The following is a 14,223-nucleotide window of genomic DNA, read 5'->3' as shown; positions in this document are numbered from 1 at the left end:
TCCCTTACCCCTTCCCAAGAAGCTCTCCAGCAACGTTTGTTTTTATTCATGTCAGCTAACGTAGCTAGCTTGTACAAAGTTGTCAGGCAACACAGCACGCGCTGACCGTGTTGAACTCCTGGTGCACGCTGCTGTGGCTCTGATCTCTCTCCATGACTCATCTCTCTCCATTAACTCCATGTTATTTTTTTCACTCTTAGAAAGAGAGGGGCATTATGGCCTTTTCTCAGTCAACTATTTAGTTGGCAACTATTGGAATTCCCCTAAATTCCAATGTGAACTGACGATTCAACTTTGTGTCACAGAAAAAGCTTGTGACAGAAAATAAACGAGCCTAATTAACACAGACTTAATGGATGCTATGATGACCTCCTGTGGCTGACACTTCCCACCCATTCATCCTCTACCGATATTGTAAACAAACCTGGACAGGATCCTTATCTCAAACGGTGCTCTCATTAGTGGCGTGACATGTTGTGCCCCATTTTGTTTCTAAACCCTCCATTTGAAGTCAGCTGTTTGCATACAGTTGCTCTGAAGTGCCATTTCCCCCAGCACATTTGTGGACCCAGGTGGCACTGAATAACAGTGCAGCTGGAAAACAGGAAGTGGAGCGACCAATGGGTGGCCCACCAACAGGAAATATACTGATGTGGAAACATATTACCTCTAAATAACACCCTAGAACCTGTCTACATTCGTTAATAAGGGAGTTATTCTCATCTCTTGGGGCAGAGCGTGTGATAGTTTGTGCTAAGTAAAGTAAGTCAAGTCAATTCTTGGGACAAAGTGAATGGCCATTGTATAAATAGCTTGTCAGACAACAGCAGTGGTGTAGTGGAGGTACACGCCATTTCAATTAATAAGGCTGATGGAACAGATCATAATGCTTATCTGAAAATGTAAAAATATTATTCATTCACATTTTAGGTGCACAGGTGCATTTTATGTGCACAGGACGGCAGGGCCATAACTAGGGTTTGAGTCGTTAGGTCTGGAAGGAGGGAATTCTCCCCGGGATATTTTTAGAAAGTTGAAGCGTGTTTACTGCATTTATATATAGCAAAAATTATATTTGGAGAACAGCAAAAACAAGCAAAAAGGACCCTTTCCATTACCACATTGGCTGCTGTAGGTACGTTCAGCTATATTTAGCTATGCAATGGAAATGCTATACCGCTGAACGTTGGGAAGTATGATAAATGATTCACACTGACACGTAGCAACAGTGACAAAACAAAAACGTATGACATTTTGAAACTGTATTGTTTGAATTTTGATAGCATTTTAATATCGGCCTATAGGGAAGATAGGCAATGTGGATATATTCATATATATGTTTCAATATCTTATTTTTGTAAAGTTCCTAACTTGTTTGATAAGATTGGTACAAGTTTAGGAACAACTGTGCTAACCTGTCTCTCTGCTTGCTTCCGCGATGACCTAGCAAAACGGCGCATGTGGAGGATACATTCAAGGTAATGTGGACAGAGAAAGAAATGCATTGCTTTACAATGTGTACCCTTTCCATGCACACTATATGTTTGGAATTTTGGTGACTTGACCTACATTACTCTGTCAATATTGCATGATTTATGGACTGTATTTAATTTTTTATATTTTTTAATTGAACCTTTATTTAACTAGGCAAGCCAGTTAAGAACAAATTGGAAACAGAGATGGAAACATTTGTTAGAAATGTAGAAAGCGGGGAGATCTAAAGATGCAACAACTATCATGGGTTGCTAATATGACTAGGATAATGCCTTTGGCTGCTCGACAATGAAATAAAGTTGAAAGAAATCTAGTAGAACAGGATAACACATGAGGAAGTCTTTATGAAATAATTGCATCTATGTTTCTATGGTGGGATTTTGGCGATAGACTACTTTGAAGCAAGGAAAGCCATGCCTCATAATATGAAGTAAAACGTATTAAGGAACAGGAAAAATATAGAGATGGTAATGATAGGCCTAACTGTCTTCTGGTAGATGGAAAGGCTTCCCAAAAACCTTCTCTATTAAATGTTAATTAGCTACAAAGAAGCCAATGCCTACCTGGCAGAATTATATGATTATTTCTATCAAGCCATTTGTCTTGCAAACTGGGTAACTACACTCAAATAATATCAAAAGGCATTACATTTTTTCCTAGCTGAGGAAAGCTCAACTCTGTTCTCTTATATTGAGGCGGAGTTGAGTTTGGTAACTGGTCGCAGGATTTGCTAGCAACAACATTGAGTCACCATCAGTAGCAGTGCATCGGTAAAATCCCTGAGGATGCAATGCCAAGCCAGTCAAAAGGCCATATTACAACCTATGTTGTGATAATTGCGTTGTTTTCTCTATAACACATTTCGCCACCGTGATATACAATTTACAAGGCCGTGACAACGAAAAGGCAACAGTCACACAGTGGCAGAATAAATGTAACTACACATATGTTTGTTTCATTACAAAACCGGAGAGCAACAAAGCAAATATAGCATGTAACAAACATTCATATGACCTGCTTCATGGTCAAGAAAGTTAATGTTTTTGACAGTTTCCTAAACAATTACTGATTTACAACTACAGAGTTACCGCAAGTCAGCACAAAGACAACAGGAGCCCTGCCTCCGCTATTCCAGCACCATTTTAATTTAAACATTTAAACATCATCAAATCAACAAGGCTATATATGTTTAGTTTAACACACGGAAAACAAACTTAAAAAATACCAAAAACAATTTAGTCCAATCAATTTAGCTAAATATCACATGGCTGTCCATCGTACTGATTTCTGTCTCTCTCTGTGTGTGTATGTTTGTGCAAGTACAACAAAAATGTTTGGACTCACTCTACTTGTAGACTAGTTAAACGCCAATGCCATCCTTCTGTCTTTGGCGAAACGGTCTATGGCTCTATCATTCAGTACACTTGTAGTTTTTGTTGTCATAGGCTACCTAGCTAAAATGCTTGCTTGCCTAGCTTCCTTGCATTGGCAATAATGAATTAGCTAAGTTAGCTAGCTAGTTAATGTGAGTCTGCTAGGCTACATCTAGTGGCACAACTTATGACTATGTTTAGCTCAGAATTGCCATCATAATCATTGGCCTGTACAGAGAATTAAGTCAAAACCAGAAGTCCAAATCCCCATCTCTATCCATGGTTTAGGAAAGGACTTTTAGAAAGCTAGCTACTGCAGGACATCAACACAAGCAGACCAAAAACAGACACCTTTTTCTGAACATGACATTTTGCTTAGGAAGTGATGTGATTGGTGTGAAGCGAAATCCAAACTGTCCTCCCATCAGAGGGCATTTTGTTGCACCAGCACTACCCACAGGTGAGGTCAGCTCAAAGCTGATTTAGCTAATCCTTTCATTTTAAAAAAGCATCAAGGGAGACTAAATGCTTGCTGGCATCAATCAATCAAACAAATGCTATGGTAAAAACATGTCATACTCTTTTGGTCCAAACAGCATCAGATACATGGGCTACACTGAGACAGAGGGGCTTGGTTTCCCTACCTCCAATGATTTCTTCGGTGAGATTCAGCTACTTGCGAATTGACAGAGAAATTATGAAAACACAGAGACTAAAGATTAATTTAATTGAATTTATATAATAGTTTTACTGGTCAAATTTTGGCCCTGGCCATCCATGAATATACACCACTGGTCACCATTAGTTGATTCTTGTAAAAATGTCCATTCTGAAAACTCTTACCTGTACCTCCAGTATGTTTGTCCTGTACAACCAAGGTCCTTTCGCCGGGTGCTGAAATTCATACTTTTAATAAAAGCTTTTATCGAATACAACCATCGATTTAAAAAATGTTATGATCCCCCCCCTCATCTGTGTTGCTCAGCTCAGCGTGAATGTGCTTGTGTCAATTGAATTGTTCAGTGCAATTCGGATCTCCTTGGGACGTCCCTACCCTAAACCCTAACCTTAACTCTTACCCTAACCATAAACCTTACCTAACCCTCCCCAGGCACCACTACACCACTGGCCAACAGGTACATATTTGTCCTCATTTGATATATGAGCAGCTCAGCGTACAGGAACAATATAATTAAAATCTATGAACTCCCTGACCCACATTACCAAAAATATTGTTAACATATTGGAATGGGATTTAGGTCCTGGAAAGACTGCAAGTTTTACATCCCAGAGTAGATATTTGTACTGGTACTGGTATCAGAGTCACATTTCCAAATATATAGTTAATATATTGATTAACTTGGTTAATGTATTCGTTATAGTTAACATATTGGTTAGTATAGTTAACATTTTGGTTTTAGTTAATGTATTAGTTAATATAGTTCACATATGGGTTATAGTTACCGTATTGGTTAATATAGTTAAAGTATTGGTTAGTAGAAGTAACGTATTACGTTGTGGGATGTCCTGGGATGATGCTTTGCAGGAAATATTTCAACAAGTTAGTATATGTATCAGAGTCTTAATGTAGCTTCAAATAGCAAAATCCGTTCCTAAATGTCTACACTAGTGTAAATAGTTAGTTATAACACTACTACTACTACTACTGTAATATTACTGCTTGGGTTTGATGAACTGTTGTCTGTTTCCAGAATTTAAAGCTCTGTAATTATAGCTATTTGGGACCAGGAAATACAATTCCAGAAATAGTTTATCAGATAAACATAACCTCACCATAATGGACCTTTGGCAAAGGACCAACTAGAAAAAGACTAGTATTCCCATGTGTGCTGAACCCTCTCGTTTCTTCCTTATTTCTGCCTTTAGCTGGCTGGACTTTTCCCAACCCGAATCCAGCTGCTTCCCAACTCAAACCCTGCTGAGAAGGAGGATGTGTGTGTGCAGACAGGCGAGGTTAAGCACACATGGAAGCAGCTCATAGGAATGGGCTGGGAACAGAACCCATCATTCAGCGTCTGTCAAGGACTCACACCATAGCCTACATTTCGCGACAGATTTATGACCTCACAAAAAAAGAGTCTAGGAACTGACCAATGGCATTGCTCCACCAATATGACTAGATAAAGTAACCCCATGGCAACATATTATGATTTAGACTCGTAGAAAAGAAGAAAAAAAATGGAATATTATTGATTCATATTCAGTCATAGAATAATCGTATATAAACTGTTACATCATATAATGTATTGGACAGCCATGGGAAGAGATATGGTTGTATTGCTTCTTGTTTTTTTCTTCTTAGGGCCAGTAAGAAAATCCCCAGCTGCCTGTGTCTGTCGGCGTTGCGCCACGGTTTATAAATAAACGGCAGATTAAACAGGATCTGTTATTGGGGACAGTGTACTGTAGCCTATGGGTTGCTGTGTGAAGGGGCTAAACTCCAGCATATTGGCCTGACATGTATCCTGACCCCACAAGAATTCCAGTTCTCGCGTGTTCCCCAGTTCTTTTTGTAGGCTATTGGTACCTGTTGAATATCACTTACCACACCTAAGCAAAAACAAGCAACCTAGTGAGTGTGTTTTTTTTAACCATGGGATGACATCATACTTTGAATAATTAACAAACATAATTTTCATATTTAACCAACATAATTTGCATATTCCCCTCCCAGCCCTTTACTCTAAAAAGGTACATTGCTTTCCCACCTTCATCTCAAACAATGGTCTAAACCAGGCAATGCTTTCTGTTTTTTCAGACTTAAAAAAAATATATATATATATCAGTAAAATATGATTTAAACAACATACAGGTCAAATGTAAAATTGTAATTGTTTTTAATAAAGTCATAGGCTACTAGGGATAATGAATTTACTCTAATAATTGTTTAATTACAAGTGTTATGATTAGCTATTAAGTTTTGTGTTTGGGGTGTCACCGCTCGTTCCTGTCGCAGCGTGCATTTGTTTTGCCTCAGTTCTGTGTGTTGTGACATTCTAGACGTGAAGTTGTGAACACGTCAGTAAGACTGTTGAACATTGAGTGAACATCGACTGTCTTTCTTGCGCAGCAAACGCAAGTGCTGCATCAACAGACTCCTTGGCAGAACGCGAGGAGGGCAGAGGGGTACTGTGACGACGATTTTAGTAATGTCTCTTGAGAAATAACATTATAGCGTCTCTAAACATGACTTCGGTGTGGAAGAGACTTCAGCGTGTCGGCAAGAAAGCGTCGAAGTTCCAGTTTGCGGTGACTTTTCAAGAACTGACAGTAGAATGCACGAAGAAATGGTAAGCAAACATGCCTTTTTTTTGTTGCCTTGATACAAATGGTCATGTCTGAACCGATAAAACGCAACCTCGTGGGACCTTTGTCACTGACTGTCCCTAGCTTCGAGCTGTGATGTTTTAAGGGCATACTTTGAGATTCACATTTGGTTGGTGCAAAGCTATGTTGACAGTTATAGGCTAAATGATGGTTTAATGTTGTCAGTTGCGTACTGCTATCACATTGTCTAACCCATTACTTTTTTTGTTGATTGTACACGTTTATACCATCAGTGCATCGTGCATTACACTGTCCTGTACAGCTTTGGATGAGCTTACGCCTTTGACAGCCAATGCACTTCCGCATTTGCCCTTTTCCTATTCTAATCATCGTCATGCGACAAGCATCCTAATTGACATTCAGTTATTCAGAGGGGAAACATTAACTGATTGTTTTGAGGGTAAGCAATAGATGTGTCCAAATTCAAATATAAAAATGTGTAAGCCTAAACTATGAAGTATCACAGGTCTATAACAGGTGAATGAACTACAGGTGATGCTGTACGATGATGATGTCATATTCATGGTTCATCATTGTTGTCATCACCGTTGTCATGATGATGATGATCATCATCATCATCATCATCATCATCATCATCACCTGTAGTGCATATAATTTCCCCTTGTTCCAAGCAGGTGTTATTATTTTTGGACCATACAGTGCATTCAGAAAGTATTCAGACCCCTTGAAATTTTCCAAATTTTGTTACGTTACAGCCTTATTCTAAAATTGATTAAATTGTTTTCTCCCCTCATTAATCTATACACAATACCCCATAATGACAAAGTAAAAACTGTTTTTTAGAAATGTTTGCAAATGTATTACAAATGTAAAACTGAAATATCACATTTCCATAAGTATTCAGACCCTTTACTCAGTACTTTGTTGAAGCACCTTTGGTAGCGATTACAGCCCCTTGTCTTCTTGTGTATGTCGCTACAAGCTTGGCACACCTGTAGTTGTGGAGTTTTTCCAATTCTTCTCTGCAGATTCTCACACCTCTGTCAGGTTGGATGGGGAGCTTTCAAGTCTGGGCTCTGGCAGGGCCACTCAGGAACATTCAGAGACTTGTCCCGAAGCCACTCCTGCGTTGTCATGGCTGTGTGCTTAGTGTCGTTGTCCTGTTGGAAGGTGAACCTTCGACCCAGTCTGAGGTCCTGAGTGCTATGAAGCAGGTTGTCATCAAGGATCTCTCTGTACTTTGCTCCGTTCATCTTTCCCTCAATCCTGACTAGTCTCTGAGACCCTGCCGCTGAATAACATCCCCACAGTATGATGCTGCCACCACCACCATGCTTCACCGTAGGAATGGTGCCAGGTTTTCTCCAACGTCGAGTTTGATTTACATTTGGTTGAGTTGTCAACGAACGTGAATTCAAAGTGAAATCAACCAAGAATGTTCACCTTATCATAGGATTTAGCTTAAAAGTTAGGTGGGGACAAAAATGTATTCCCTTACCTTGATGACTTTTTGCAAATCCAATCAGTTATCCATGTTGATTCAACGTCATCATGGAATGATGTGGAAACAACGTTGATTCAGCCAGTTTCTGCCCAGTGGGATGTTATTTCAGCATTTTAAGATGAGAATGTATCTCTTAGTCTGACCTAACCTAATATAATCATGTAATCAATCGCTCATGTGGAATAAAGACTGTCAGGCTGGTGAGGCAGAGTGCTATGCAGCCCCTCTGACAACCCAATGCACTGCTGCCTATGACTGCTGTGCAGCCAGGTGCTGCTCACACACGCGCCAGGGTTTTAACTTAAGTCAGTTCTTATGCATGTATGGAATGCGCGTACAGCCAGTGGTGCTGTGGTTCCTGTCTGGGCCCTGGCTCTGCTTGAATTCCATTAGCATTACTCACATTGTACCTAGAATGTGCTTCCTCCAACCGCCCAGCCCTAGCTGGCAGATGACCTCCCTGTCTCTCTACCTTCATTGTTCTATTATACACCCCCTTAGTAGTATTAGCATGTTCTTGGTATTGCTGTCTATCGAACCATTCTCCTATACCTAGTGTATGCATATTCAGCTTGATGATAACATCATTCAGTACAGTGTCATTTTAATGTGCTAAGAGTCAAGTTTGACCAGTTTGAAAATGAGGTCATCAATTGCATGGCTTTTATGACTGTTTGATGTATGAGATTAACACAAGTGGTGTTTTGTCGGCTGGTGATGGAGTCAGTATGTTTTGGTGATCTGACTCTTGGCAGCAAACTGTGGGTTCTGTATGGGCCTCTGCTTGTTCACTGTTTAGCAGTAATATCATGTGATGCTGTGAAACCACAGACCACGCAACGTCACATCAGTCACTCAACAAGCCCCAGCAGCACAGCATTAAAAGGCCAATATCGGCAGTTAATATTGTTGAAATGATATATTGTTCCGACTCTACAGAGAATAGCAGTAATGTTACCAGACGTGGTGTACGTTTCCATGTTTCCAGTTCGCAAGAAGAATGTGAACAATGTGGATCAGCTAGACAGGTCGTCCTGCTTAACTGATTAGCAAAATGAATGTTCAGTTTGCAACAATAGAGGTGTGTGTGTGCGTACAGTGCATTTGGAAAGTATTCAGACCCCTTGACTTTTTCCATAATTTTGTTACGTTACAGCCTTATTCTAAAATATATATATTTTTAATAATCCTCATCAATCTACACACACAATACACCTTACAACCAACTAATTGCAGCATTACCGCAAAGCGGAAGGGGGGAAAAGTAAGGATCTTGTAAGTCGGCCCTGCATTAAAGGCCAAAGTTATGTAAAGAAAATTGTGATAAAAAAATTGATATACCATTTTCATTTAAGGACCAAAAAATTGACAGCTGTGTCATATAGATTGCAAAATAGTTGTGAAGAAATTTTCGATGTACCGATTCCATGGCACATAGTTTATGAACTGATATGCAAAATGACACCGGATTCAAAACTTCACATTTTTCAATTTAAATTATTATACATTTACCTGGCAACATTTACCTGGAGCTAACGCTGCATATAGCAATACTGGGTGATTACAAAGTCATAGTCAATCGGTCAATAATATAATAACACTTTTAGTTAAAAAATATATCTTTAATTTACAATCTGTAGAAACTAAAAGAATAGAAATGTTCAGAACGTTTGTGAAGCATCACAGCACAGTTAAAAAATATATGTCAAATAGAAATCCAAAATGGAGGGTGTTAAGAGATAGATGGGAGGGGTTGAAAGGAGCTGAAGGGTGGGACTAATAACAACAAGATACATGTAAAATATACTGTGTCTATAAAATGTATATAGGTTCACAACTTTTGTGAAACTCCACAGTTAAAAATACATGGCAAATAGAGATCAGACTGGATGTAAAACCAGAAATAGATGGGAGAGGTTGAGGGGGGAGAGGTTGAGGGGGGAGAGGTTGAGGGTAGACGAAGGACAGGACTCAAAACAAACAAAATATAACTATTGTCAAATAAATTGTGTCCGTAAAAGGTTTATAGTGTTTATAAGTGTTGTTGTTCATTAGTTTACACCAATTAGGGGAGGGGTGGTAGGGTTAGTGGAAAATAATAAAGTAAATATATTTTAAATAAGGTATGTGTGTGTATATGTACACTAGCGTTCAAAAGTTTGGGGTCACTTAGAAATGTCCTTGTTTTTGAAAGAAAAGCACATTTTTGGTCCATTAAAATAACATCAAATGGATCAGAAATACAGTGTAGACATTGTTAATGTCGTAAATGACTATTGTAGCTGGAAACTGTGTGTGTGTGTGAAACAGCAGATTTTTAAAAATGGAATATCTACATAGGTGTACAGAGGCCCATTATCAGCAACTATCACTTCTGTCTTCCAATGGCATGTTGTGTTAGCTAATCCAAGTTTATCATTTTAAAAGACTAATTGATCATTAGAAAACCGTTTGGCCATTATGTTAGCACAGCTGACAACTGTTGTCCTGATTAAAGAAGCACTACAACTGGCCTTCTTTAGACTAGTTGAGTATCTGGAGTATCAGCATTTGTGGGTTTGATTGCAGGATCAAAATGGCCAGAAACAAAGAGCTTTCTTCTTAAACTCGTCAGTCTATTCTTGTTCTGAGAAATGAAGGCTATTCCATGCGAGAAATTGCCAAGAAACTGAAAATCTCATACAACGCTGTGTACTACTCCCTTCCAGAACAGCATAAACTGGCTCAAACCAGAATAGAAAGAGGAGTGGGAGGCCCCGGTGCACAACTGAGCAAGAGGACAAGTACATTAGAGTGTCTAGTTTGAAAAACAGATGCCTCACAAGTCTTCAACTGGCAGCTTCATTAAATAGTATGCGCAAAACACCAGTCTCAACGTCAACAATGAAGAGGCGATTCCGGGATGCTGGCCTTCTAGACAGAGTTACAAAGAAAAAGCCATATCTCAGACTGGCCAATAAAAATGAAAGATTAAGATGGGCAAATGAGCACAGACACTGGACAGAGGAAGATTGGAAAAGTGTTATGGACAGACAAATCTAAGTTTGAGGTGTTCAGATCACAAAGAAGAACATTTGTGAGACGCAGAAAAAAATGAAAAGATGCTGGAGGAGTGCTTGACGCCACCTGTTAAGCATGGTGGAGGTAATGTGATGGTCTGGGGGGTGCTTTGGTGGTGGTAAAGTGGGAGATTTGTACAGGGTAAAAGGGATCTTTAAGAAGGAAGGCTATCACTCCATTTTACAACACCATGCCATATACCCTGTGGACGGCACTTAATTGGAGCCAATTTCCTCCTACAACAGGACAATGACACAGCTCCAAACTATGCAAGAACTATTTAGGGAAGAAGCAGTCAGCTGGTATATTGTCTATAATGGAGTGGCCAGCACAGTCACCGGATCTCAACCCTATTGAGCTATTGTGGGATCAGCTTGACCGTCAAGCCAATCCAACTTGTGGGAGGTGCTTCAGGAAGCATGGGGTGAAATCTCTTCATATTACCTCAACAAATTGACAACTAGAATGACAAAGGTCTGCAATGCTGTAATTGCTGCAGATGGAGGATTCTTTGACGAAAGCAAAGTTTGAAGGACACAATTGTCATTTGAATTAAAAATCATTATTTATAACCTTGTCAACGTTTTGACTACATTTCTTATTAATTTTGCAACTAATTTCATGTATGTTTTCATGGAAAACAAGGACATTTCTAAGTGACTCCAAACTTTTAAACAGTCGTGTATGTTTTTCACAATTCCTGACATTTGATCCTAGTAAAAATCCACTGTTTTAGGTCAGTTAGGATCACCACTTTATTTTAAGAATGTGAAATGTCAGAATAATAGGAGAGTGATTTATTTCAGCTTTTATTTCTTTCATCACATTCTCAGTGGGTCAGAAGTTTACATACACTCAATTAGTATTTGGTAGCATTCACCCAATGTTGTACAGATCTATTTTTTTAGACCTTATAACTGGAAGCCCTATCAGAAGCTAGCCGTCAGCTACTTAGCTACTAGCTATTAGCTACTAGCTATTTCGTAATTGTTAGCCACTGCTAGCAGTCTTTACCTTTTGCTCAGACACTAGACGCTTTAGCCTGGATAATACCCGCCAGTCTGCACAGGGTGATATCAGCCATGAGCATATCGGACTGCTTTTCTCCACTACATCACCGGATTCCTACAGCAAGCTCTGGACCATTACACTGGATCATCGCAGCTAGCTAGCTGCTACCGAGTGGCTAATGTGGCTAACGCCCTTGTCCAGAAGCAAGCACCAGTTAGCCTCGAGCTAGTCTCGAGCTCGGCCCATCTCCCGGCTAGCCAACGAAGTACACCAACTACAGTACCTCTCTTGCCAATTGGCCTGGACTCTTTGTCGACATGGAGCCCCGTCGATCCATCACTACTGGTCTGCTAATTCGGCCGATATGCTCTCAACCGGCCTCTGCGTTGTGTATGTCTGCTAGCCCCGGCCCGCTAGCTTTCTGAACGCCGTGTCTCCCACTCGCCTAGCATAGTAACGACTACCGAACAGCTCCTTGTTTCATCTATTGCTGCTCATTGAACCCTATGATCACTTGGCTACACAGCTGATGCCTGCTGGACTGTTCATTAACACAGTACTTCATTTTGTTTCTGTCGGCCGCAGCCTCGAACTCAGGCCATGTGTGTAGCTAATTGAACCCTCTCTGCTCATTCATCGCCATTTACCTGTTGTTGTTGTCTTAGCTGTTTACCCGTTGTTGTCTTAGCTCTCCCAATCAACACATGTATTTGCTTTATGCCCCCCACTAATGTCAATATGCCTTGTATACTGTTGTTTAGGGTAGCACTCATTGTTTAATTTTACCCCGGAGCCCCTAGTCCCACCCAACATGCCTTAGATAGCTCCTTTGTCCCACCCCCCCCCCACACATGCAGAGACCTCGTCTAGCTTAACTGGTGCCTCCAGAGATGCAACCTTTCTCATCGTCACTCAATGCCTAGGTTTACCTCCACTGTACTCGCACCCTACCATACCCTTCTCTGTACATTATGCCCTGAATCTATCCTACCACGCCCAGAAATATGCTCCTTTTATTCTCTGTTTCCAACGCACTAGACGACCAGTTCTTGTAGCCTTTAGTCGTACCCTCATCCTACTCCTCCTCTGTTCCTCTGGTGATGTAGATGTTAACCCAGGCCCTGTGTGTCCCCAGGCGCTCTCATTTGATGACTTCTGTAACCATAAAAGCCTTGGGTTCATGCATGTTAACATCAGAAGCCTCCTCCCTAAGTTTGCTTTATTCACTGCTTTAGCACACTCCACCAACCCTGATGTCCTTGTCGTGTCTGAATCCTAGCTTAGGAAGGCCACTAAAAATTCTGAAATTTCCATCCCCAACTGCAACATTTCCCGTCAAGATATAACTGCTAAAGGGGGCGGAGTTGCAATCTACTGCAAAGATAGCCTGCAGAGTTCTGTCATACTATCCAGGTCTATGCCCAAACAGTTCGAGCTTCTAATTTTAAAAATGAATCTCTCCAGAAATAAGTCTCTCACTGTTGCTGCTTGTTATAGACCCCCCTCAGCTCCCAGCTGTGCCCTGGACACCATATGTGAATTGATTGCCCCTCATCTATCTCCAGAGTTCATACTGTTAGGTGACCTATTATTTATTTCATGTTTATTTAACCAGGTAGGCCAGTTGAGAACAAGTTCTCATTTACAACTGCGACCTGGCCAAGATAAAGCAAAGCTGTACGACAAAAACAACACAGAGTTACACATGGGATAAACAAACGTACAGTCAATAGCACAATAGAAAAACCTGTATACCGTGTGTGCAAATGAAGTAAGGAGGTAAGGCAATAAATAGGCCATAGTGGCAAAGTAATTACAATTTAGCAATTAACACTGGAGTGATAGATGTGCAGATGGGGATGTGCAAGTAGAAATACTGGTGTGCAAAAGAGCAGAAAAACAAATATAGGGATGAGGTAGGTAGCTGGATGGGCTATTTACAGATGGGCTGTGTACAGCTGCAGCAATCTGTAAACTGCTCCGACAGCTGATGCTTAAAGCTAGTGAGGGAGATATAAGTCTCCAACTTCAGTGATTTTTGCAATTCGTTCCAGTCACTGGCAGCAGAGAACTGGAAGAAAAGGCGGCCAAAGGAGGTGTTGGCTTTGGAGATGACCAGTGAAATATACCTGCTGGAGCGCATGCTACTGGAGGGTGTTGCTATGGTGACCAGTGAGTTGAGATAAGGCGGAGCTTTACCTAGCAAAGACTTATAGATGACCTGGAGCCAGTGGCTTTGGCGACGAATATGTAGTGAGGGCCAGCCAACGAGAGCATACAGGTCGCAGTGGTGGGTAGTATATGGGGCTTTGATGACAAAACGGATGGCACTGTGATAGACTGCATCCAATTTGCTGAGTAGAGTGTTTGAGTCTATTTTGTAAATGACATCGCCGAAGTCAAGAATCGGCAGGTTATGAACAGTCAGTTTTACGAGGGTATGTTTGGCAGCATGAGAGGAGGCTTTATTGC

At 40.6% G+C, this 14,223-nt stretch overlaps 1 protein-coding gene across 4 annotated transcripts in view; it reads left to right on the top strand.

The window, feature by feature from the left end:
- Window positions 1-5,805: 5,805 nt before the first annotated feature.
- Window positions 5,806-14,223, top strand: part of LOC118392697 (EH domain-binding protein 1-like protein 1) — a 60,462-nt gene continuing 52,044 nt past the window's right edge. For 2 of the 4 annotated variants that reach the window (XM_052459379.1, XM_035784731.2), the window contains exon 1: window positions 5,807-6,178. In XM_052459379.1, the coding sequence (XP_052315339.1) occupies window positions 6,075-6,178 (104 nt within the window). In that variant the 5' untranslated portion in view covers window positions 5,807-6,074. Of the gene's footprint in view, window positions 6,179-14,223 lie in introns of all 4 variants that reach the window. The other 2 variants (XM_052459378.1, XM_052459380.1) reach the window with 2 other exon arrangements.

The sequence above is a fragment of the Oncorhynchus keta genome, chromosome 13, assembly GCF_023373465.1.
Source record: "Oncorhynchus keta strain PuntledgeMale-10-30-2019 chromosome 13, Oket_V2, whole genome shotgun sequence".
Taxonomy (NCBI): Eukaryota; Metazoa; Chordata; class Actinopteri; order Salmoniformes; family Salmonidae; genus Oncorhynchus; species Oncorhynchus keta.
This window is presented reverse-complemented; position numbering and strand designations above follow the sequence as displayed.